At 45.7% G+C, this 26,249-nt stretch overlaps 1 protein-coding gene across 5 annotated transcripts; it reads left to right on the forward strand.

Annotated features, from left to right (window-relative positions):
• The first annotated feature begins 1,994 nt into the window (after window positions 1-1,994).
• LOC123482660 lies at window positions 1,995-23,906 on the forward strand. Of its 5 annotated transcripts, none has more exons than XM_045211111.1 (8): window positions 1,995-2,071; window positions 7,064-7,148; window positions 8,761-8,954; window positions 10,666-10,907; window positions 22,663-22,852; window positions 22,943-23,004; window positions 23,220-23,306; window positions 23,410-23,906. In XM_045211111.1, exons 3-8 carry the CDS (start codon window positions 8,861-8,863, stop codon window positions 23,824-23,826), a joined length of 1,092 nt encoding a protein of 363 aa, XP_045067046.1. In that variant the 5' UTR covers window positions 1,995-2,071; window positions 7,064-7,148; window positions 8,761-8,860; the 3' UTR covers window positions 23,827-23,906. The 5 variants fall into 5 exon arrangements, with proteins under 5 accessions (XP_045067046.1, XP_045067047.1, XP_045067045.1 ...); XM_045211112.1 differs by having other exon boundaries at window positions 8,764-8,954; XM_045211110.1 differs by lacking the exons at window positions 1,995-2,071; window positions 7,064-7,148; window positions 8,761-8,954; window positions 10,666-10,907 and adding exons at window positions 21,062-21,646; window positions 21,753-21,808; window positions 22,175-22,234.
• Window positions 23,907-26,249: the final 2,343 nt, after the last annotated feature.

Consider the following 26,249-nt stretch of genomic DNA (forward strand, 5'->3'; position numbering starts at 1 on the left):
GTCAAGGTTTCTGTCTGTGTAAGTGGGCGTTCCGGTTCTCACATGAGAATGCTTTCCGGCATGCATGCTCAAAGATGGTCACACGAGAGAGGGAACACCCACTTACACAGACAGGAACCTTGACCATTTCTTTCAATGGGAAACTGCCCGATAACAGCTGGCTCTGGTCTACTTACTCCCCCTTCACCCCCGCTCACCCCACCCTGCCACGCCCAATCAGAAAACAATTAGCCTGTGAGATGTTTCGCTTTCTCTACCGTCTCTGCTGATAGGATGTCAGAGCATTGAAAAAGCTGTAAGTCTATTGTCCTACTGATTTGCGTACACTGTCAAAAGAACACACACTAGTAATTAAATAATAGGTGAAACAGTGGAATATAAACGCTCTATTACAAATGAATCTGCAACACAATACAATTGAAATTGGGTGATGTGAACACATTACACTACACAAGATGAACAGATCCACATATACAGTCTGTTGCGATAGTGTGTAATGTAACATTATTTGTAGCAGCCCGCTGGCTAAATGTACATTATAATACTGTTACTAGGCCATCCTGCCCACCAACAGATGCTACCCATGGGGCAATAACTGTCAAGGGGTGCTGAAGGTGGGTGTGGTGCATGAATCAAGCGCAGGACGCAGAAGCTCAGTCCAAAAGACTTTAGTGCAATAATCACGTAGAAAATAAGCACAATAAGCCCGAAGGCGAAATCACGGCGCACACAGGCGTCAAACAAACGGCGCACTAACATGTGCGAAAACCCTCTCCAAAACACTGGAGGGAAGTACGTAGCTCCAACACGAAAACAGAAGAGCAATCACACACAAAGACAAACACAACCAACGAGAACTAAATAGGACACTAACGAGGACTAACAAGACACAGGTGTACAACATAAAGACAAAACCAAACGAACATGAAACATCGATCGGTGGCAGCTAGTACTCCTGGGACGACGACCGCCGAAGCCTGCCCGAACCAGGAGGAGGAGCAGCCTTGGCCGAAACCGTGACAGTAAAACGGTGAGTGAACATTCTCCCAACGTCATATGTCAATGTAGGTCAAATCAAGTAGAAATTATGCATTTCTGTCAATACAGAAGACAGATTAATGGTTACAGTGTATGGAATGGGATTCAATTCAAAACCTGTACTAGATGTAACATTAGAAGGTATGTTTTGTCAAGCCTAGGGGGCAGGAGAGAGGATAGGGATGGGCTAGAGCAGGTGGTAGGGGAGGGTGTGTAGATAATATCTCAAATACTCCAACTGTAGAATAATTTTATAATGCCTTATTCGGAATAATTTTTGGCTACTCTACCCACCTCTGCTTATTCCCCACTATAACAGCTATCTGAGCTGTGTTTTTCACTGTAGATCCAGAAGGTTGTTTCTTTCCTCTTGAATTGTGTTGACCGGTACAGAGGTTTGTGGGAGCAAACACAGTGCATGCACCATATCATTAACATGCTTTTGTAATTCCCTGGCCAGAAATAAAAGCATTTATTTTGCCAACAACCGACTGTCTGTGACTAAAATAGGGCTACAAGTCACACTGTTCAGAGTGGATGTCATTATACACTCTCAGAAAAAAGGGTTCAAAAAAGGGTTCTTCGGCTGTCCCCATAGGAGAACCCTTTTTGAGTTCCAGATAGAACCCTTTTTGAGTTCCAGATAGAACCCTTTTGGGTTCTATGTAGAACCGTCTGTGGAAAGGGTTCTACATGGAACCCAAAATAGTTTTACCTGGAACCAAAAAGGTTCTAATTGGAACCAAAAAGGGTTCTTGAAAGGGTTATCCTATGGGGACAGCCAAATAACCCTTTTAGGTTCTAAATAGCACCTTTTTTTGTGTACCAAAGACCTTGGAATAACTACAAGATAGGGGTGGTAGGATGATGCAGTACTATGATTCTGGTCAAGGGTTTAATATAATCTGACTAATCTGATAGATTAGTTTTGTTGTGGTGCAGTTCAGTTGGTAGTTTATCACTCCTCTAGTGATTGCATCTCTGCCACTATGGAGCCAGAGTGCTATGAAATGACAACCTTATCTGTGATTCAGTAAGTAGTCTACCTATCGACCCTTGGGTGTGTGTGATTACAACACATTGGCAAACATATGTGTTTATTTAGTTTATAGTAGCCTACTGTAGTAGTGGATTTTACTCTGCAACAGAGTGGGGAATGCTATTACAACATACTGTATGTAGACCAAATAAGAGGATCATACCATTACATCTGTGAACAGATTATGTAATAGAATGTATCAATGTGCATTAGGTTTAAAGGTTTATATAGATTTTCCTGTGTGTAGGTTTGTGTGTGTACGCGTGTGCATGTAATTACACAGTAAATAGCCCGAAACAGGGTGTAGTGACAGAGGTGATGACTGACACCACTGTCTACAGCATCCACAGGGTTTTCATTTGGACTTTGTTATGACAGCCACTGGTCCATGTTTGCATTGGTTATCGGTATGCAACTGTCTGTCATCCTGTTCTACTATTGTATGTCCATCTGTCAGTACAAGGGTCTTATGTGTCCTCCAAATAATGCCGTGCTGGTGCTACCCTAGTGCAGCCAAGACTGACAGCTCTAAAAAGCATGGTATACTGTATTGTGTCTAACTGTCTGATTGACAGTGACATTAGGTAAACTGTGGATGATATACAGAAATGATTGTGACTGGGTCCTGCTGGTCAGTACCATCTTTATACTGATTCAACCTTGTTTCCAGTGTCACAAACCGGCTCAAGTTCGTAACAAAAGGGAGACACGTGGAGACAAGGAATACCCAAAATATATATTTATTAGCTAAAGTAAACTAAATCAAATAACAATGGTGTGTGTAATCAGTAATCAGTAGTGTAAGTGAGTGTTTGCATGCATAAATGTAATAATGCAAAGTGTTGAAAGGTGCCAAAGCAAACAACCAAAAAGCCACAAAAATACCACAACCAAAATCAGTCAAAGTATCTGCCTGGAGAGAGTCTCCTCAATGAATGTGGAAGAGGTCCATTTATGCTGGGACACACCCGGCCCAGGTGTTTCCCATGTAGCTGACGACCCTCCCAACTCCGCCCACCGGCATCCTAATAAGGAAACAAGAGCAAAGAGAGAATACGGCAGACAGAGTGGGAGGGTCGTCACACCAGTAAGACAGTATTTTATAACTTCTGTATTCTTACCCTGAGGGCAAAATAACAGCCATAAAAATCATACCAGCCATGAAAAAAGAAAAAAACACAAGATAATATTCCAAATAAAAGCAAATCACATTTTATTGGTCACGTACACATATTTTGCAGATGTTATAGCAAAATGCTTATGTTCCTAGCTCCAACATGCAGTAATACCTAATAATAAATTTAAAAAAACACGCAAATCCCCAAAATATAAAGAAAGGAATTAAGAAATGTATAAATATTAGAACAGGGGTGTCAAACGTCCGGCCCGCGGGCCGGATCAGGCCCGCAAACGGGTTTAATCCGGCCCGCGAGATGATTTTGTAAAGTATAAAAATGAGCTGCAATTTTTCAATAAAATAAACTGCTGTTCCAATTGTGTCCACTCGATGGCGCAATAGCAATTGTGTTAAGCAAGCAAACTGTTTATACCGGGACAGAGCAAATAGGTCAAGCAAGTGCAGCCAGTCCGGATGAGCTACTTTGTTTTGCCCGCGATATTTATTACGGCTTCTACTTTTAACATTATGTGCTTTGGCACCCTCATTGCCCCAATATGTCTCTGTCAAAAAAGAGAAAAGTGGACGCAGAGTGCAGAGTGTTCCAAGAAAAATTGTCATCCTTCTATTTATTCACGGAATTGAATGGGAAAGCTGTATGTTTGGTGTGTTCACAGCATGTTGCAGTGCTGAAAGAATATAACCTTCGCCGCCACTATGTGAGTCTTCATGCCGACAAATATGACAACTTTCAAGGACAGCGGAGAAGAGAGAAGGTGAATGAACTGTTGGTGGGTCTGAAGAAACTGCAGTCTGTGTTTACTCACAGCCGAGACATCAGTGACGCTGCAGTGAAAGCTAGCTACCTCATTGCTAATGAAATCGCAGTGGCTTCAAAACCATTTAGTGAGGGTGAATTTGTAAAAACATGCATGATGACGGCAGCAGAGATTGTGTGCCCTGAAAAGCACCAGGCTTTTTGCAAATATCAGCCTGACAAGAAACACAGTTGCAGACAGGATTTCCGATCTTTCAGTGGATTTGGACAGCCAGTTGAAGCAAAAAGTAAAGTCATTTATTGCGTTTTCGGTTGCAATTGATGAAAGCACGGACATTACAGATGTTGCACAACTGGCCATTTTCATCCGCGGAGTTGATGACACATTGACCGTCACCGAGGAGTTCGTGGAGTTGGTGCCCATTACAGATACAACGACAGCAGCTGATATTTTCACTGCACTCGTCGGCGCGCTGGACAGGGTCGGAGTGGACTGGTCCCGCGCTGTCAGCCTGACTACAGATGGTGCGCCCTCAATTATCGGGAAAAAAGCAGGCGTTGTGACAAAGTTCAGAGAGAAAGTGCAATCTGCAAATGGAGGACGTGATTTTGGGACTTTTCACTGTATTTTGCACCAGGAGGCTTTGTGTTGCAAGTCATTAAAGATGGATAACGTCATGAATAAAACAAAGCTGCGCTCAAGGCTCACGCACAAGCACTTGAATCACATCCTGAAGTTGGCTGCCACTCAGGATGTGACGCCTGATATTGATGCGCTGGTGAAAGCTAAAAGATGCCAGGTATCAGGAGTCAAATAAACTATGCAACCCCACTTAAAGTGCTGCATGAGACACCCTGATATAGTTCTGTGATCTGTGATAAACTTCTGTGAATCACTGAGGCATTGTGTGTTTGTGTGTTGTTTGTCCTCAGAATTTCAAATAACTTGAGGTGTTTTATGATTAATAGTGATGTTGTGCTTTTGGACACACTGTCCTCAGGCTCCAGCTTTATGTTTATATGTTTTTATGTTGATGTGCTATTGTTTTTAATTGATTTTATTTTATTTGTATATTTAACCTATTCTTGACTCTGTGGTTCTTGCACTTGTTTGGGGAACAGGATTTCAGTATTTGTATCTACATTTCTGCCTGAGAAATGACACCCTGATATAGTTCTGTGATCTGTGAAACAGTTATGTGAATCACTGAGGCATTGTGTGTTTGTGTGTTCTTTTTCTTTAGAATTTTCAAATAATATTATGATTAATAGTGATGTTGTGCTTGTACTATTTTGGACACACTGTCCTCAGGCTCCAGCTTTATGTTTTATGTTGATAGTATTAAAACAAAGAAAAAAATCTGAAGTTGTTGTTTTTAAGTTATATATATACCATGATTTTACCGGTCCGGCCCACTTGGGAATAGATTTTCCTCCATGTGGCCCCTGAGCTAAAATGAGTTTGACACCCCTGTATCAGAACGAGCAAGTCTGGAATATAAGTCTCTAAGGTGTAGGGTAGAGTACTGGGTGGTAGCCGGCTAGTAACAGTGAGTAAGGTTCAGGGTAGGGTTGTTACGCTATGGTTCAACCCAGCACTCAGAAACAAACACGACTAAGGGAGTGGAGGAAACAAAAATTCTTTTTAAAAAAAGTTTAATTTGTCTTAGTCCAAATATAACTGAAGAAAAGGAACAGAGTGGGCTAGTCGGCTCCGGAGGGAGGAGAGGCTGAGGCAGGCAGGCAGGCAGGCACGAAGTCAGGGAGGTATGTCTGAACTGAAGACAAAACAAACGACAGGTTAAGGAGAGTAAAAAGCCAGGCTGAAGACTAAGAGAATATAACTTTACTGGTGAGCCAAGTTACCGCTCTAGTAAGAACAACGATCTGGCGCCGGTGGAGAGCCATGCCCGGGAATTAATAGTGCAGGTTGATGAGAGAATAGGATGCAGCTGCGTAGGCAGGAATCACTGGAAACAACCCGCAGCTGCACAGGAGAGGCAGATCCTGAGCACGCCCCCTGATCCACTCCAGACACACCCACATAAAGGGGACAAACACACATACAGATACAACAGACAAAGAGGGGACAAAACAAGGAGGAACGGAAACAGAAAAGGGAGAGACAAGCTGCCCACATAACAAGGGTACTGGGCGGAAGCCAGCTAGTGGTGACTATTTAACAGTCTGATGGCCTGGATATAGAAGCTGTTTTTCAGTCTCTCGGTTCCAGCTTTTATGCACCTGTCTCCGCCTTCTAGATGGTAGCAGGGTGAACAGGCCGTGGCTCGGGTGGCTGAGGTCCTTGATGATCTTCTTGGCCTTCCTGTGACACCGGGTGCTGTAGATGTCTTGAAGGGCAGGCATTGTGCCCCCAGGGATGCGTTGGGCTGACCGCACCACCCTCTGGAGAGCCCTGCGGTTGCGGACGGTGCAGTTGTTGTACCAGGCAGTGATAGGCAGTGTACAGTGCTATGGTGATTGCGTCATCTGTGGATCTGTTGGGGCGGTATGCAGATTGTAGTGGGTCTCAGGTGTCGGGTAAGGTGGAGGTGATATGGTCCTTAACTAGCCTTTCAAAGCACTTCATGATGACAGAAGTGAGTGCTACGGGGCGATAGTCATTTAGTTCAGTTACCTTCCGAACCTGTGAATGAAGTTAACGAGAACATCTTAAAGAAATAAAGGGAAGACAAATGGAGTACTTGAAGAAAAACACAAACACAAACAATGCCAAGGTTGCGCTCCCATCCCAAGTGGATAGGACTGCTGACAATGGCAAGAACTCCGCCCGCAAAATGAGAGGAACATTTAAAGCCAAAAGGAGGATATGTATATGGGAAAAAGGGCTGGGGCAGCTGTTGTTGTTTTGCTGTAAATAGATCTAAGAGGCAAAGAGAACTCCCTAAAGCTCCAGTCAACTGAATGCTGATTATAATCTGTCTGACATGATTGAAAACTGTCCCCATCTCTTACTCCCCTCCCTTCTGCTCCTCTCTGTCTCTCTCTCCGGCTCTACTATCACTCCCTCCATCCCTCTCCCTCTCTCTCGCTTTCTCCTATCGGTGCATGGTGATCCGGTGAGTAACAGTGTATGAAGTAGCCCGTTGCCATGGCGTCAGATGCCAGCCACATGCTGGAGGCAGCCTTGGAGCATATGGATGACATTATCACTGGTAAGCTTCTATTTTATTAAGACCTCCTCAAAGACAACCCGGCTTGCAATTACTGCTCTCTTTAGACTGGTATTTGGTAATGTCTTGAAGGTTTCATTGAGATTTAAATATATTAACTTAGAGTAGGAATGTTACATTTTGTTGAGTTCTTTCTAAGCATAATCAAAATAAATTGTGTACTTTGGATTTTAGTTGAAATGATGAAAGGAAAGTTCCTCTTAGGATCTTGAAGTTTGAGATACTGGGATTCAGCTTGTTCCAACTAGAGCAGATTTACTGGGGGAAACTCAGCAGGTTTTGAATAGATGGTCCTTGTCAGTAGGCTACTGTACATCAACCATTCTGCTAGTCTTTTACGCTGCCTCTTGTCGTGTCGCGTCGGCTACAGGTGCTCTTGCTGTAAAACAAAGGAGTCTGCCTATGCTGCCCTTTGATTAGAAAGTCTTTATTCATTATCACAAGCTTACAGCATAAGTTTACAGACACGCGTTGTCTGGAGAGCAGTTGCCTCGAATTATAATAACCGCTCTGGGGTTTATTGTCTAAAACCCTTCTTATATAGACAATGCCAAAATAAGGGTTACCCCCTCTTCTGGCCAATCACCAGTCTCCCCTCGGGCGTCACCCTCAAAACGGCACATTTCAAATAACATCATAAAACATCCCCCCCTCTGGACTGAACACCCAACATTCCATTTCGTCATGAAAAACATTTAGCCCAGACATAATCCCTATACACTACACTCTCTTCTTCCCCCACCTGATCTTTTCCATGTATACTCTATCATTTATATTACATTTCCATTTTGGTCATTTAGCAGACACTCTTATCCAGAGCAATTTACAGTCAGTGCATTCAACTAAGGTCGATAAAACAACCACATATCAATGTCATAGAATGAAAAAAACGTTCCTCAATAAAGCAGCTATCAGCTAAATCAGTGCTAGCAAGAAAGACAAATACAACATCCTTGTCTGTAGTTGTCCACCACACTCTATAACTAGCTCTCTTTCCATATTGTTCAGCTCTCCATGTTTTCTTACAGGGGTGATACATTTCAGTCACCACTGTTTGTCATAACCATAGCAGGATATCAGATGACTCTGTTGGGGTTCCTGTAAGGGGCACAAGACAAAAGGCTCTAATAATAGAGATAGCATAGTGCTAATGACCCCCAGTACACTGCAAGACAGAGAAAACCGTGACATCACCCATAGAGATGGTCATACAGGCTAACATATTGCTAATAATGCTAACAATTCCTGTAATAGGCCTACAGCTAAGGTGACATGAGATCATGAATATATATCTGTGCAGACTAGTGCAATATTTAAAAGACCATCAGAGCACAGCACTTTGACACACTGCCTTTACTCAGAGAAGCAGTCAATACACCATGCAATGTCCCTACAATATCCCTATAGGGAACACTTGAGTTTTCAAAGCTGACAGCGTTCAGGCACTGTTGAAGCTAGCGTTGTAGTGGGAGGGTGCCCTCCAGTGGTTATGCTAGGTAGCAGTTGGATGTTTTCAATTATTTCACACATTATGTTGATGGCTGAGGCTGAGGTGCCTTTTGGAACTCTTCTCTCCCTTCATTTTTTCTGGTAGCAGGTCAGGAACGGTGTCCTCTACCGCAGGCCCGCTTGTTGTTGGTGAAGCCGCCTGGCCCACAGAATCTGTGCTGGGACCAATCTCTGCCTACCGGGGGATGGTCACCGAGAGGCGGGACTCGAGCACATTGCGGTCTGGGATCCCGTCCCCGATGGGCCCGTGGCGGTCATCTACGCTAAAGAAGTTAGAGGGTAAGGAAGACACGTTTATTCTGCAAGGTGTGTTTTAAAGGGTCACTGCCACTGTATTTGCCATTGTGTGTTTGTATACGAAAGATACAAAAGAGGTGTGTTTAATGAAGGATGTCATTGTGAAATGTAATGTCCATTTTGTTCCAGTACAGTTGCGGTTTGAAATTTCCTTTTTGGAATCCGTTGTACCATTTTGAGGTTTCATCAAGGTCACACACCTTTTACCACTGGTATTTTGACAATTCTACCATCAATCAATTAAGTGGATCTATAAAGCCCTTTTTACATCAACAGATGTCACAAAGTGCTATACAGAAACCCGCCCTAAAACCCCAAACGGCAAGCAATTTTGAAACATTTGTTTTGCTATTGGATTCATAATGGTGACCTGGGACAAGTAATTAGTGAAAACCAGAGTTCAGCAGTTGCCATTAAAGCGATCGAACCAAGTCATCCTAATAGGCTAGTATTAGCCTAAAGCAGGGTTTCCCAAACTCGGCCCACGTTTTGGGAGTTTTTGCCCTAGCACTACACAGCTGATTCAAATAATCAACTCATCATCATCAAGCTGGGAGTATTGGAATCAGCTGTGGAGTGCTAGGGCAAAACGCAAAACGCTCACCCCTTGGGGACCCCAGGACCGCGTTTGGGAAACGCTGGCCTAAAGAGCCAATACTGAAAGATAATCACCATGAGGTGCAGTACCCACATTTAACCACAAGATGGCCTCCGTGCTCCACTGTAAAGTTTGGGCCTCTGCATGAGTCTCTCAGCAGCACTGCAACATGGGACTTTCAAAGTAAGTTGGCATGCAATGTTTCTTCTGGACTGCATTCAAGGCAACTAATGACACACAACTAATAGTGTCAATTATTCATCTGAACACAATTCTTGTAACTATTCGGCCTATATTATCACTCGTTTCTTTTCCCCCTCCTTTGTAAAGCATTTTACTGTGCTACTATAGTCCAAAGGAAGTGGATGATGCCAGACGGTTGTATATATGGTTGTATATATATATATATACATACACACACACACACATTGAAGCTAGACTTCAGGCAACGAAAAGGTGCAATACGTAGCTTTTAGACGTGTTAGTGAACAACATACATGGTGGGTAATGTAGAGGTGCGTGTATACATGGAACAATTGTGCCTTTTTGATGGAAATATGGAGGTGGCTCTTAAAAGAGCCTTTGGGGGATTTTGGAGTTCAGGTCATCCTCATTTATGCCTAGTAGTAGCTTAGTGGTTAAGAGTGGTTAAGAGCGTTGTGCCAGTAACCGAAAGGTCGCTGGTTCTAATCCCCGAGGCGACTAGGTGAAAAATCTGTCGATGTGCCCTTGAGCAAGGCACTTAACCCTAATTGCTCATGTAAGTCGCTCTGGATAAGAGCGTCTGCTAAATGACTAAAATGTAAAATGTAAATGTATTCAGTGACTCACATTGGAAATTCAAACTGGCATGATATATTCATCAGCACATAATACTTTCACTCAGCAATCCTAACCGCCTGTTTGTGGAGCGGTCACATACAATATAGTCAACAGCAAACAGTTTATAGTAATCTGATTTCAGAAAATCAAAACAAGTCAAAATGGATTGCTAGACTCTGGGATAGCTAGTTTTAAGGCTCTGATGGCTGTATCACCCCTATGATCTTTGCCCTAACCATAACTTGAATCTAAATTATTTCATTTTATTGGCAGGAGGGTTCTGCGAGGCCTTCTTGAAGTTTGGGGCCCAGGGTTACCACTCCCAGGGTTCGAACTCTGCCCCCACCTTTGCCCTCACCTCAGCCATTAACCCCAACATCAGGGTGCTGCAGCTGGTAGAGGATCTCAGGGTAGCCCTGGAGGGCCAGGTGGACCAGGAGGAGCATGAGTCCATGAGCAGACAGGTCCCCATGGACACAGCACACACCCTGTTAGATTGGCTGGAGAAGGGAGGGGTGAGTAGCTTCAACACAGCCTAAACTCACTTCACACACTAAACTGGCTAGTGTGGTGTATTTATTCAGGAAACCTTGTTACTGGGTTCTATTGAGCATATGAACCATCTTCCAGAAGGGGGGGGGATTATGGGGTGGAATAGAGACAAAAATAACAAAGTGATAGTGTTTGTGTAGGAGACGGAGAGGGATAAAAAGAGAGAGACAGACAGAAAGCGAGAGAGAGAGAGAGAGAGAGAGAATAAAAGAGAGAGAGAGAGAGATAGGGGAGGAGAAGAAAGGGAGGGAGAGGAGCCAGCTGGCGTGGTCTGAGTCGTAGTGCTGCAGTCTGACATTAGAGACTAGCCACTTCTCAGCATGCCTCTGTCTGGGCTCCAAACCACACAGCCAGGGTCCGACCTAGACACAGCACACCATAGGGTCCCCACTACAGTCTCTCTGCAGCAAGAGAGAGAGTAGGAGGGGAAGAGGAGGAAGAAGCAGATAGAAGGATTCAAGGGGATTAACAGTGATAAAGTATCTTTCTTTCAGAAGCTCTGTTAAGTTTCTGAGCTCTTCTCTCTCTCTCTCGCCAGGATAAGTTACAGTGTAGAGTTTGAGGAAGAAAATAGTCAAAGCTACAATGGGCCAACATAATGGAGTATAACAGATTTCTAGAAGCATGTTGCCTGGCTGAAAAAGGTAAGAGACTTTTTGAGGTTTCACTTTCATGCTTTTCCCTGCTTATATATCTGTACTGCATCTGTATAGAGGAATCTGGTTATTGTTATTGTACACAGACAGGGAAATCCCTTGCATACTGGAGATGCACATGGAGAAAGACTTGTGTTGTGGAGTTGTTCATTGTAACACAGTTGATTGATAGTACAGACTCATCTGTTTTGACCGTAAACTGGAAAGTTCTGTGTCATAGTAGTCACCTGTTCTATTGTCTGTCATTTCTGCACCTTCACAGAACAAGGCCCTTCAATTAACAGTTGGTATGGGAAAAGCTTGGCAATTGTTGAAGAGCAACAGGTAGCATTCAATAAAACATGGTAACCACCTTTCTGGAAAACACTTTGAACTCTCATATTACATTTACATTTTAGTCAATTAACAGAAGTTCTTATCCAGAGCATACATTTCCATACCTTTTTTATTTTCTTGTTTGTACTGGTCCCCCATGGGAATCCAACCCTGGCATCTACCACCTGAGCCACACAGGACCCAACTCTCCCTGCGTTTCTTTACTGTGCAGGAATAATACTCATACGAGCTACAGCTGTCTCTGATTGGGAACCACCCTGGCCAACATAGAAATAAACGATCTAGAACAAAACCCATAGAAAACTAAACATAACAAGTCCACACCCTGGCTCAACATTTAAGAGTCCCCAGAGCCAGGGCGTGACAACTCATTACATTTTGAGTGCTTAGCAGGACAGGAAAACGGTCCAATTCACTCACTTACAGTATCTAGAGAACATCCTTAGTCATTCCTACAGCCTCTGATCTGGCAGACTCACTAAACATACATGCTTTGTTTGTAAATTATATCTGTTTTGGAGTGTGCACCTGGCTATCCGTAAATAAAATACAAAACTAGAAAATGGTCTGGTTTGCTTAAATGATTTATACTTTTACTTTTAATACTTAAGTATATTTTAGCAATTACATTTACTTTTGGTACTTAAGTATATTTAAACCAAATACTTTTAGAATTTTACTCAAGTAGTATTTTACTGTGTAACTTTCACTTTTACTTGAGTCATTTTCTATTAAGGTATCTTTACTTTTACTCAAGTATGACAACAGGGTACTTCTTTCACCACTGGTCATCAGCCTATACATTCTCTCCCTACATATGGGACACTTTAGAAGATGAGGCGTGACACCATTTAGATGATGGTGATGATACAACGTTCACTATAAGCAGGGCAATTTCCCATTTCTATGAAGCCTACAGGATGCTTTGGAAATAGAATTAGGAATTAGAATACTAGAATGGATATGAACCTTCTTATGATTGTCACGGTTTCGGCCGAGGCTGCTCCTCCTCCTGGTTCGGGCAGGCTTCGGCGATCGCCGTCCCCGGAGAACGGCACCTCCGTACCTTCAGGCTCTGATCAGTCCCTACACCCAAACGAGGGCATTGCGTTCATCCACCTCTGGCCTGCTGGCTCCCCTTCCTCTGCGGAAGCATAGCTCCCGCTCAGCCCAGTCAAAACTGTTCGCTGCTCTGGCACCCCAATGGTGGAACAAGCTCCCTCACGACGCCAGGACAGCGGAGTCACTCACCACCTTCCGGAGACATTTGAAACCCCACCTCTTTAAGGAATACATGGGATAGGATAATGTAATCCTTCTACCCCCCCTTACCCCAACCCACCCCCAAAAAAAAAAAAAAAAAAAAAATGTAAAGTGGTTATCCCACTGGCTATAGGGTGAATGCACCAATTTGTAAGTCGCTCTGGATAAGAGCGTCTGCTAAATGACGTAAATGTGCCCTTGAGCAAGGCACTTAACCCTAATTGCTCCTGTAAGTCGCTCTGGATAAGAGCGTCTGCTAAATGACTAAAATGTAAAATGTACTAGCTGCCACCGCTCTATGTTTCGTTATTCAATTGCTTTTGTCTGTCTGTATCACCTGTGTCCATTTGTGTGTTGATTGCGTGTCTTATAACTTCCTTGTTTTGTTCTAGTATGATTGTGTGTTGTTATTTACTGCCACAGTGTCGGAGCTACGTCTTTGCTTCCTGTTTTGTTTTGTGTTTTAGTGTTTACGCGTGTGCGTAATTCTCCCTCGCCTCGTTGTGTTTTGAGGTCGGAGGTTTTTCCCATTTATACTTTGGACTATTAAAATACTGTTGGACTTAACCTCAGTGTCCTGCGCCTGACTCCTCCACCACATCCACGTCGGTTTAGTGACAGAACAACACACCACCATGGAGTCAGCAGGAACAGCAGCGGCACCCGAATCCCTGGAGGACCGGATCAACTACCAGGACACCATGATCCGGCAACTCGGGGCCGCCATGGAAGAGGTGTCCAACAATCTGCGCCGATTGGTGAATCGAGAGGTGCCCACCCACTCTTACAACATCCCATCACCAACGGCCAGTCCTCCTCTCTCAGCACCGGAACCCAGTGGCATTCGGCTCTCACTCCCGAGGGCATATGACGGTTCTGCAGCCGGGTGTCAGGGATTTCTCCTGCAGGTGGAACTTTACCTGGCCACCATACACCCGGCGCCCTCGGGATACGAGAGCGTCTCCGCCCTCATCTCCTGTCTATCCGGCAAGGCGTTGGAGCGGGCCAACGCCGAATGGAGGGGAATAGACGCCGCCACCCTCACCTACGCGGAGTTCTCCCGCCGCTTCAGGGCTGTCTTCGATCATCCACCTGAGGGGAAAGCGGCGGGAGAGCGTCTGTTCCATCTCCGACAGGAGAAGAGGAGCGCACAGGAGTTCGCACTGGAGTTCCGGACACTAGCAGCGGATGCGGGGTGGAATGAGAGGGCCCTCATCGACCACTACCGGTGTAGCCTACGAGAGGACGTTCATCGTGAGCTGGCCTGCAGGGACACCAACCTGTCGTTCGACCAGTTGGTGGACATTTCCATCCGTCTAGACACGTTGCTGGCTACCCGCGGACGTCCCGAGTGGGGGTCGTCCATTTCACCCTCCAGCACCTCCGAGCCGATTCCCATGGAGCTCGGGGGTGCTGGCGCTAGAGAGAGGAGGAGAGGTAACCCGAGGGGGGCCATCCCCTGCACCACCTGTGGTCGTGGAGGACACACCACGGCCAGGTGCTGGGGAGGGTCTCCTGGGAGAGGTGACAACAGGTCACGCACTGGGGAGTCATTTCAGGTGAGCAGGCGCCCCACTTACCCAGAGCTTTCTGTTGGTCACATGAGTATTCCTGTGAGATTTCCACAGGTGGCACCTCATTCCCAGCATAAGGCACTAGTAGATTCAGGCGCAGCTTGGAACTTTATTGATCGGGCATTTTGTGGTAGGTTAGGAATTCCCCTTCGGCCGGTAGAAGCTCCATTTCCTGTCCACGCATTAGACAGCCGGCCGTTGGGGTCGGGCCTGATCAGGGAGGTCACAGCACCACTGACGATGACGACGCAGGGGGGTCATGAGGAGATCATTCAGTTTTATCTGATTGACTCTCCTGCGTACCCTGTGGTGTTGGGCCTTCCCTGGTTAAGCACCCATGATCCTACCATAGCGTGGCAACAGAGAGCTCTTATGGAGTGGTCTGCCCAGTGTGTAGGGAGATGTTTAGGTGTTTCCGTAGGGGCGACCTCGGTAGAGAGTCCGAACCAAGTGCCAGCACTGCGCATTCCCCCTGAGTATGAGGATTTAGCACTTGTGTTTAGCAAGTCGAGGGCAACACGGCTACCTCCTCATAGACAGGGGGACTGTGCGATAAATCTCCAAACAGGAGCGGCTCTGCCACGGAGTCGTGTGTATCCCCTGTCTCAAGAGGAGACAGCGGCTATGGAGACTTACATAGCCGAGTCCTTGGCACAGGGATACATACGGTCCTCTACTTCCCCGGTCTCCTCGAGTTTCTTCTTTGTGAAGAAGAAGGACGGGGGATTGCGCCCGTGTATTGATTACCGTAGTCTCAATCAGATCACAGTTAAATACAGTTACCCACTGCCACTGATTGCAACGATGACGGAGTCGTTACGCGGAGCGCGGTTCTTCACAAAGTTGGATCTCAGGAGCGCGTATAATATGGTGCGCATTAGGGAGGGGGATGAATGGAAAACAGCATTTAGCACCACCTCGGGTCATTACGAGTATCTCGTCATGCCATACGGGTTAATGAATGCTCCTTCAGTCTTCCAATCCTTTGTTGACGAGATTTTCCGGGACATGCATGGGCAGGGTGTAGTAGTTTACATCGACGACATCCTAGTGTATTCTTCTACATGAGCCGAGCATGTAGCCCAGGTGCGCCGAGTGTTGAGAAGACTGTTGGAGCATGACTTGTATGTCAAGGCAGAGAAATGCCTGTTCTTCCAGGAGTCCGTCTCCTTTTTGGGTTATCGGTTGTCCGCGTCTGGTGTGGAGATAGAGGTAGACCGGGTATCGGCCGTGCGTAATTGGCAAACTCCAACCACTGTAAAAGAGGTGCAGCAGTTCTTGGGTTTTGCTAATTACTACCGGAGGTTTATTCGGGGTTTTGGACAGGTTGCAGCTCCCATTACGTCCCTGCTAAAGGGGGGTCCGGTTCGTTTGCAGTGGTCGGCTGAGGCGGACAGGGCATTTGTCAAACTAAAGAACCTGTTCACCTCGGCTCCTGTGCTGGCGCATCCGGATCCCTCTTTGCCATTCCAAGTAGAGGTAGACGCGTCCGAGACCGGTATTGGGGCAGTTCTGTCACAACGGTCCGGCACGCCACCTAAACTCCGCCCCTGTGCGTTCTACTCCAAGAAGCTCAGCTCGGCGGAGCGCAACTATGATGTTGGGGACAGGGAGCTGTTAGCCATAGTCCAGGCCCTAAAGGTGTGGAGGCATTGGCTTGAGGGGGCTCAACACCCTTTCCTCATTCTGACTGATCACCGTAACCTGGAGTACATCCGGGCAGCTAGGAGATTGAACCCTCGTCAGGCTAGGTGGAACATGTTCCTAACCCGGTTTGTTTTTAAGATCACATACATCCCTGGGTCCCAGAATGGTAAGGCAGACGCCCTGTCCCGGCGGTATGACACAGAGGAGAGGTCCAACGAGCCTACTTCCATATTGCCGGAGTCTTGTTTGGTGGCTCCGGTGGTATGGGAGGTCGATGCGGAAATCGAGCGGGCACTGCGTACCGACCCTACTCCCCCCGAGTGTCCTGTGGGGCGGACGTACGTGCCGCTCGAGATTCGTGATTGTCTTATTTATTGGGCTCATTCATCACCCTCCTCTGGACATCCAGGTATTGGCCGGACCGTGCACTGTCTTAGCATGAAATACTGGTGGCCAACGTTATCTAGGGATGTGAGGGTTTATGTCTCCTCCTGCTCGGTGTGTGCCCAGTGTAAGGCGCCTAGACATCTGCCCAGGGGTAAGCTACATCCCCTGCCCGTTCCACAACGACCATGGTCCCACCTATCGGTGGATTTCGTAACCGACCTACCCCCTTCCCAGGGGAATACCACCATTTTGGTCGTTGTGGATCGGTTTTCCAAGGCCTGTCGTCTCCTTCCCATGCCGGGTCTCCCTACTGCCCTACAACTGCTGAGGCCCTATTTACCCATGTGTTCCGGCACTATGGGGTCCCCGAGGATATAGTGTCTGACCGAGGTCCCCAGTTCACCTCCAGAGTTTGGGGGGAGTTCATGGAACATTTGGGGGTCTCGGTAAGCCTTACCTCGGGGTATCACCCAGAGAGCAATGGGCAGGTGGAACGTGTCAACCAGGATGTGGGTAGGTTTTTGAGGTCCTATTGCCGGGACCGGCCGGAGGAGTGGTCTAGGTTCATCCCCTGGGCAGAGATGGCCCAGAACTCTCTCCGCCACTCCTCCACCAATTTAACACCCTTCCAGTGTGTTTTAGGTTATCAGCCGGTCCTGGCACCATGGCACGAGAGCCAGATCGAGGCCCCTGCGGTGGACGAGTGGATTCGGCGCTCGGAGGAGATTTTGGAAGCTGCCCATGTCCATCTGCAGCGTGCCATCCGTCAACAAAAGGCGAGCGCCGACCGCCACCACAGTGAGGGACCGGTGTACGCACCGGGAGATCGAGTCTGGCTCTCGACTCAAAACCTGCCCCTCCACCTTTCCTGCCAGAAGCTGGGTCGGCGGTTTGTGGGGCCCTTCAAAGTCCTGAGAAGATTGAACGAGGTGTGTTACAGGTTACAACTGCCTATAGAGTATAAAAATATTAACCCCTCGTTCCATGTGTCTCTTCTCAGGCCGGTGGTAGCTGGTACACTCCAAGAAGATGAGATAGGAGAGACCCCTCCGCCCCCTTTGGACATCGAGGGGGCCCCGGCGTACAGGGTCCGGACCATCTTGGACTCGAGGCGCCGGATGAGTGGTCTCCAGTATCTCGTGGAGTGGGAGGGGTACGGTCCGGAGGAACGGTGCTGGGTGCCCAGGAGGGACATACTCGATCCATCCCTCCTGACTGAGTTTCACCATGGGCATCCCACGCGCCCGGGTCCGCGTCCTCCTGGCCGTCCCCGAGGCCGGGGTCAGCGCACGGCTGGAGCCGCGCGTCAAGGGGGGGGTACTGTCACGGTTTCGGCCGAGGCTGCTCCTCCTCCTGGTTCGGGCAGGCTTCGGCGATCGCCGTCCCCGGAGTACAAGCTGACACCGCTCTATGTTTCGTTATTCAATTGCTTTTGTCTGTCTGTATCACCTGTGACCATTTGTGTGTTGATTGCGTGTCTTATAAGTTCCTTGTTTTGTTCTAGTATGATTGTGTGTTGTTATTTACTGCCACAGTGTCGGAGCTACGTCTTTGCTTCCTGTTTTGTTTTGTGTTTTAGTGTTTACGCGTGTGCGTAAATCTCCCTCGCCTCGTTGTGTTTTGAGGTCGGAGGTTTTTCCCATTTATACTTTGGACTATTAAAATACTGTTGGACTTAACCTCAGTGTCCTGCGCCTGACTCCTCCACCACATCCACGTCGGTTTAGTGACAATGATGGTCTAAAGCATCAGCCATTTTGGTCAGGGACGTGGTCAAACATGGTTTGCAGTGCTGTGATAAGATATTGTGTAAAACAATGAATTTGGAGATTATCTGCATTGTATGTTTGCTAGCTATAGCCAGCCAGTTTTAGAGGCATGATTCCATACATTTTTCAAATTGTGCCAATATGCCAATATTCCATTTAAACAATGCAGTCAATCCACAGCATACACTTGCTGAAATCAGTTGATGATAGGATTTAGACAAGTTTTAAATGCAACAAGTACTGATATTGTATAATATAATAACACTCACAGCTTTCTAAGAAAATACAAATGTTGACATTTACGGTCTGTTTACATATATTTTAGAGGCTATTTAGACCGAAAATGTGTATAAACTGTATTTATAATTATACGTCAATATTTTGGGGTTACAATATTTCTATTACACAACTTCTGATATTTATCATACCTTTCTTTTATTTTCTTGCAGAAGTAAAAACAGGAAATGCATCACCGATGCCTCTACTGCCATTCATTTCAATTAGACTGGTTTGGATTTCTCCTGACGAAAATAGCTGCCTTTATCACCCCCTTCTATAACTGTGAGGGATTATGACATAGACCCTTTTGTAATTTAATAGGATCTCTATGGAGTCGACCACCAGACGACATGGACAGATAAACTGTCTTTCTGTGTGTGTGTGTTTGTGTGTGTGTGTGTGTGTGTGTGTGTGTGTGTGTGTGTGCTATATGTCATATGGAGAGAGCACCACTTTCTTCCTCACACATCAATAAATTAGAGTACCAGCCACACAGTGATGATATCTTTGTTATCTCATCCCAGCTAGGGAGGCCAATGTAAATGTAATTTTCTTCCATGCTTTTTTCTGTATCGTTATATCAATGCTAAGCAGGGCATTGACATGGACCATCATAAAGAGAGAGTGTAAATCACCCCTACCACTAGTGCTCTCAACAGACATATACTGTTGCTACTGCACTATAGAAAAAGCCTCTGCTCCCCATTACATTCAGCTAGCTGCAGTCTGTTTATTTTCTGTTGTCTATGATCCCTCTTTTCTCCTCTGTCTAGCATATAGCATCACTTAGGCCGTTGGTTAGAGTTGCTGTGATGTAGATAAGGCCTCTCATCCCTGACTGATATAAACCAGGCCGTTAGCTAGCTGCGCTGCTGTTGGATGTTGCCGCGCTACAGATGAATAATTCAGTTGACATTATTATGCGCAGTGTCACAGGTCTCTCTGAGCGCCTTTATGACAGCCAGCCTGCCGTCGCCTCTTGTCTGGTTAACAACCACGACCCATGGTCCTGCCGTCGCCTCTTGTCTGGTTAACAACCATGACCCATGGTCCTATAGTCACCTCTCGTCTGGTTAACAACCACGACCCATGGTCCTGCCATCGCCTCTTGTCTGGTTAACAACCACGACCCATGGTCCTGCAGTCGCCTCTAGTCTGGTTAACAACCATGACCCATGGTCCTGCAGTCGCCTCTCGTCTGGTTAACAACCACGACCCATGGTCCTGCAGTCGCCTCTCGTCTGGTTAACACCTACGACCCATGGCCCTGCAGTCGCCTCTCATCTGGTTAACACCTACGACCCATGGTCCCGCAGTCCACCTACACCAACCATTACTGTATGACAATAGGAGTGTGTGTGTGTGCCTGTGTGTGTGAGTGAGTGCATGTGGTGTGTGTTTGTGTTTGTGCGTGTGTGCGTGCATACCTGCAAACCTATCATTAGTGGTCTGAGTGAAGTGGATAAGCTACTGTGATCCATCCAGGTACCTACAGAGGTGTTAGCCTATCACGTTGTGTGAGCTTTTATCACTAATTGCCTCAGTGGATGACACAGAGTAATTATCAGGCTGACATGTAGCTCTTCAAATCTGACACTAACAGGCGCTGAGCCAGGGAGGCTTCCTATCTCTTATGCTACATGTGGCGGCGATCTGCTTTTAATAGTGCAGACATAGAGGAGGTGTGAATATAGATGTGTTGCCATGACTCTTGCCCACTGGCCTGCATGTATTCACTGAGTAGACTCTTGGACTACAACAAGTATGTATTCTGATTGCCAACAGTAGTAATATGTTGAGTGTGGCACTTGATTCTCAATGTGGAGTGATTGACCTGTGCTCATCCACCCTCTCCTTGCAACATGATGCAGGCAGGCAATAGATGAGAAAACAAAGTGCTGCAATAGGGTGAAGGCAGAGGTTGAATATGAGTACAGGCAGAGAGAGAGATGGAGAGAGAAGGAAAGAGAGAGAGACAGACATACAGATGTAGGATCTTAATTTGAGCCAGTTTGCTACAGCAGGAAAATAATTCTGCAGCAAAAGGAAATGTGAATTATGATGTGGATTATAATGAATGGACATTTTTTGTAGGGGTTGATACATTTTCTGTTTGGGCAAATCAAGTCTGACATTTTAAAATGGAAATTACAAACTTTAGAAGCCTTTTGTAATACAATACAAGTTTGCATTTCTTGCTCTGCAGTACAAATCTCAGCAACAAAAGAGTGATCAAATGAAGATCCTACATCTGTACAGACAGACATACAGACATATAGGCAGACTAGGTCTATAGTAATAGGCTGCTCCAGTGTTCTGGGTGGATATGTGGATGAGTAAATAACTTGATGATGTCACAATGCCACTTTACCAGGGATGGAGCACTAGGGAACATTATGAGGTAACATGTTGCCACGGAAACACACTTCTAACATAATCCCAGACCACATTAAAATTGTTAGACAAGCTCAGGTAGAGCGTGTTAGCTACATCTCTCAACCTATAACTGATTTGATTGATTACAACAGTACACTACCCTAGCGTGTTATGGGTCAGACACTTAGTGACCCTGTCACTCTGGTCTCTCCTTGGGAGCAACGAAAGGAGACCCATAAACATAAAAAGAAACCCAAGGAGAAGAGCATCCCTCCAGCCCTGACCTTTCTTCAGCTGTGTACACTGCTGAGCTGCGTCAGGATGAAGAAGACACCATTTGATCCCTTCCAGAGTGGTGAGGGGAGAAAGGCAACAACGATACACGATACAAACTACAATAATGACTCTGATACTGGTGAGTGTGAGGAGGTGTCTATTGACTAGTGCTGCTACATAGTAAAATTATTTAGGCTTCACTTGGAAAAAAAACATAATGTGTCTTGGAAATGTTTCACTTACAGGCTCTGACTATTCTGCAAGTGATGTGAAAAGGATCAAGAACAAGAGTAAAGGAAAGGTTCGGAGAGAGAAAGTTTGGATTGAAGTTCAGAAATCTCCTGAGTGGCGCAGTGGTCTAAGGCACTGCATCGCAGTGCTAACTGTGCCACTAGAGATCCTGGTTCGAATCCAGGCTCTGTCGCAGCCGGACGCGACCGGGAGACTCATGGGCGGCGCACAATTGGCCCAGCGTCGTCCAGGGTAGGGGAGGGAATGGCCGGCAGGGATGTAGCTCAGTTGATAGATTATGGCGTTTACAACGCCAGGGTTGTGGGTTCGATTCCCACGGGGGGCCAGTATGAAAAAAGTAATAATATATGTATTCACTAACTGTAAGTCGCTCTGGATAAGAGCGTCTGCTAAATGACTAAAATGTAAATCTCAGGACCACAAACGCAGAACGACACTGGAAACAGAAAAAGACAATAAACAAAGATCTAACTCGGTAAGACATCCAAACCTGCTTATCAATGAGGATTTGCCAATGCATTTGATAATTGATAATGACCACAATAAGGAAAACACAGTATATTGTGTTGAATTTGATACTGCTTGACAAATGTGATAATGTCACAATATCCCTTCGGATGGGGTAGGCCCTACTAGTTAAAAAGTCTTAACGGAATCCATGGAACGTCCCAACTCTGACCTTACCCCCATTGAAATTGAAATGGTTAAGGTTAGAGTTAGGGTAAGGGTAGAGGTAAGGTTAGGGTTTAGGGTAGGGATGTCTCAAGGATCTCGGATAGCACTAACCCTAGTTATTATTGGGTAACATTTTGCCATGGAAACACACTAGAGCTCATTGGCTATTGATATTGTAGTTTGAAATATCAGTAGATTTCTAACTGATGTACTGATTGTGACCCTGAGGTCTCCCCTGTGGAGAAATCAAAGGAGACCAAGCAGAAAGAGAAGAAGCAGAGCATCTATCCAGCTGTGGCGGCCCTGCAGCTGTTCACTCTCTTCTGCTGTGGAGGGAAAGTCAAGCTGAAGAAAACTCGTGCCTCTCAGTACAGACAGAGTAAAAAGGACCAGGACGAAGATACTGCATCTGATACTGGTGAGTATTATGGGTTGTCTGTTGATTAGATATAGAATGATATTGCTCCACTTGGAAAGATGTGTCTTCAAAATCAAAATGTCTAAACAGGCTCAGACTGGTCTGGAGGAGATGTTACAACCAAAAAGGTCAAGGACAAGAGTAATGGAAAGGTAGGGAGGGAGAAAGACTGGACTGAAGTCCAGCTATTGAAATCATCTCAAGACCACGAACACAGAAGTACAACACCAGAAACAGACAAGGGAACTCATTTGGGACAAAGGCCGAACTCTGTTAGACAAGCAAACATGCTGTATCATATTTTATCGTGAGCAAAAGATCTTTCCCATAATGTTTTATCATTGTGTATTGCAATTGTCTTATGCAGGCAAATCAAAGGACACCCCGGCAAGTAAAGACCCATGTGGAGGAAATATACATAAGACCTGACTCTCCGACTCTACCACGTGCCCACGTAAGTTACTGAAACCTGACTTACTATACGGACAGACAGAGATTCACACATCCAGGCAGTTTCCCCTCTGACCTCAACCTAACCCCCCTCTTCCTCCGGGTAGAGCTCCCTCTCCCAGTTCTCCCTGGCTAGGAACCTGGCCATCCTCCCGCTGGAGTGGCAGCTACCTGGAGTCCCTCTGACCACCTCGTCTATGGCAACTAGGACAGAGAGAAAGCCATCCACTACCAACACTTCGACACAGGCGCAGACAGAAACACAGACAACAGATATGAACACAGACACACAGACCACTGCCACCTCTCAGAGACAGATCTCCATGGTGACCACCCAGTCATCAGAGACCATGACAGAGGTTCACACATCTGACTCAAGCACCCAGAACTCCACTCCTGACATGGCACTGACCCCTGAGAGCACTAAGGACATGATCGCTACTGATGAGGATGTGAAGGATGACTCTGCTGAAGATTTGATCTCCACCCTAACAGACACCTCTATGGAGAAATCCGTCCAGTAGGCCTAATGAACATTTCAATATAGCAAAAGCTATACTATGATCAATGAATAAAAACAGTTAATATTTCTGCAGCAAATGTTCACTACTGTTGATATGTGAAGCAGCATGCTTAGGTTAGGCATATGTGTTTGAATTCACCAAAAATAATAAATAAACCAAAAATATATCAAACCACTACAGGTAGGGGAGAGTGAATACATCAGCATTGAGTTCATTTGGTCAATAATGATCTATGGGCATATTACATTCTGTAATATATGAAATAACAATCACCCACAGTGAATACAAAGCAGACATGTTCTATTTTCTCCCTCCGTCCTTCCCTCCCATGTCCTGATGAGGTTTAGATTGTCTTGTTATCCACCCATTCAACTGTTTAGCATTTTAATAACGCCTCGCAATCTCAGGGCCTAATTATTTTTGATTCACATGCTTAAAATAGAGCCCACATATCACCACATATCTGAGCGGCCTGAAGGTGCTGTGTTACTGGTGGGTTTCCAACAGATTACAGGGAGATTGGTGAAATAAGTCAATCTAAATAGGGACGATAGGAACATTATCATACTACAGCCTCATTCTCTTTGCCTATATTACAGCAGGGAGGATATATTGCTGTCATCAGAGTAATGGATTACCACACATACTGTATGTACCTCATGTTTTCACACATCATGATGTAGTCCTTGTAAGATAACTCTGGAGCGTGATATTGTCGTTTTATCACCTTGAAGGGTGACAGAATAGTGAGCTTTATCCATGACTTTGAGAATGTAGGTATTTTATGAATTCTCACAGGTACGATTTCTGTCAAACTGCACTTTTCTGTCTCTGTCATGCCTGCGGTCACCAGATGTACAGCCTCCCCAGAGCTGCATATTCCAGTGGCCTACATGCATGGATAATGAGCTGAGAGAAGTAGTTGCAGCACATCGTTTTAGGCTACAGCCAAGCTCTATCTTTAACCTGAGAAACATCTTAGTCCTACATGAGTGCACTCTCCGCAACAAAGACCAGCCTGACATCAACATACTGTTGATAAAGTAGACATTGAATTAAATCAACATAACATAGACACTGTACATGTATTTTTGATGATTGTTAATCTAGAAAAGACGCAGAACATATTAACTCTGAAAGGGGAGAGAGAAGAGAGAGGGGGATGAATGGGTGGATAAAGAGGAGAGACAGTACAAGGGATGGTGAGATGTGTCCATTTATGAATTCAAATATTCAACTCCCCAATAAGAGGATCAAAGGTTCACCCAGGTGTACAAACAAACAGACATCCATGTACATACAGACATGCACGGACACACACCTACACACACAAAAACACACACGCACACACCCACTCCTCTGTCCACATGAAGTGGTCAGGGCATCACAGTGATCTAGTTACAAGGACATTGAGAGAAGCCATTTCTCTGCTCTAGAGACTGTAACATTGATGAGGTTCACTGGACGCTCAAACACACCTCCAACATGTCCGTGAAATAAAAGATTACATCATCATTTAATCCAAGTACTTTTCATATGACTGCACAGTTAGATAAGTATTACTACAGTGAGTACAATTAATAGAGATCCACACTCTTTTCACACTTCGGTAGGCTATCTATGCCAGGGGCTATTCTAGATCCTGAGCTATGAGAATCCCTTGACCTGGCCGAGCTCCCCTCACTGTACTGTAACACCAGGCTAACACCTATCAAGAGTAATCATGGCTTTAAGTGACCAGTCTATCCTCAGGGGGATACTCCTGACAACACATTGACAGCCAGGCTCTATTACGGTCTGTCAGCTGCTGTTTTTGCTGGCTCTGTCTTTACCCTGCTCATAGGACATGATGGACAGTAAGTGTGTGTGTGTGCGTGTGTGTGTGTGGTGTGTGTGTGTGTGTGTGTGTGTGTGTGTGTGCGTGCGTGCGTGCGCTTGCTTACATGCGCTCATGCCTATGCATGCATGCCTATGTTTGTGTGTGTCCGTGTCTGCATTAATGTGTGTGTGCATGCGTTCCTATGCATGCATGCATGGGTGCACATGCATATCTGTGTGTGTGTGTGTGTGTGTGTTGTGTGTGTGTATGTGTGTGTGTGTGAGTGTGTATGACTGAGGGCTGGAATGAACAGTCAACTGTTTCTCATTAGTGTCTAGCTGCAGAGGGAGAGCAATAAGACAGTGATGTATGAATGTCCCCTGAGCAATCAGAGACACTATGAGCCATCATGGGAATAATATATACAGCTTGGTACGAGACTCTGAAACAATGAATGGGTTTGATAGACAAAACATTTTTATACTCTACTACAGTGTTTCCCAACTCCGGTCCTCGAGTACACCCAACCAGTGGAGGCTGCTGACGGGAGGACAGCTCATAATAATGGTCGGAATGGAGCAAATGGAATGGTATCAAACAAATG

Source organism: Coregonus clupeaformis, chromosome 35 (genome assembly GCF_020615455.1).
Source record: "Coregonus clupeaformis isolate EN_2021a chromosome 35, ASM2061545v1, whole genome shotgun sequence".
Classification (NCBI taxonomy): domain Eukaryota; kingdom Metazoa; phylum Chordata; class Actinopteri; order Salmoniformes; family Salmonidae; genus Coregonus; species Coregonus clupeaformis.

Bases quoted from the DNA above. Each gene is read 5' to 3' on its own strand.
- LOC123482660 (XM_045211110.1), top strand. From the start codon at position 21,403: ATGGGTCAGACACTTAGTGACCCTGTCACTCTGGTCTCTCCTTGGGAG. The intron at 22,235-22,662 runs GTAAGACATCCA...TGTGACCCTGAG, and splicing joins ATAAACAAAGATCTAACTCG to GTCTCCCCTGTGGAGAAATC. The intron at 23,005-23,219 runs GTAGGGAGGGAG...TGTCTTATGCAG, and splicing joins AGGACAAGAGTAATGGAAAG to GCAAATCAAAGGACACCCCG.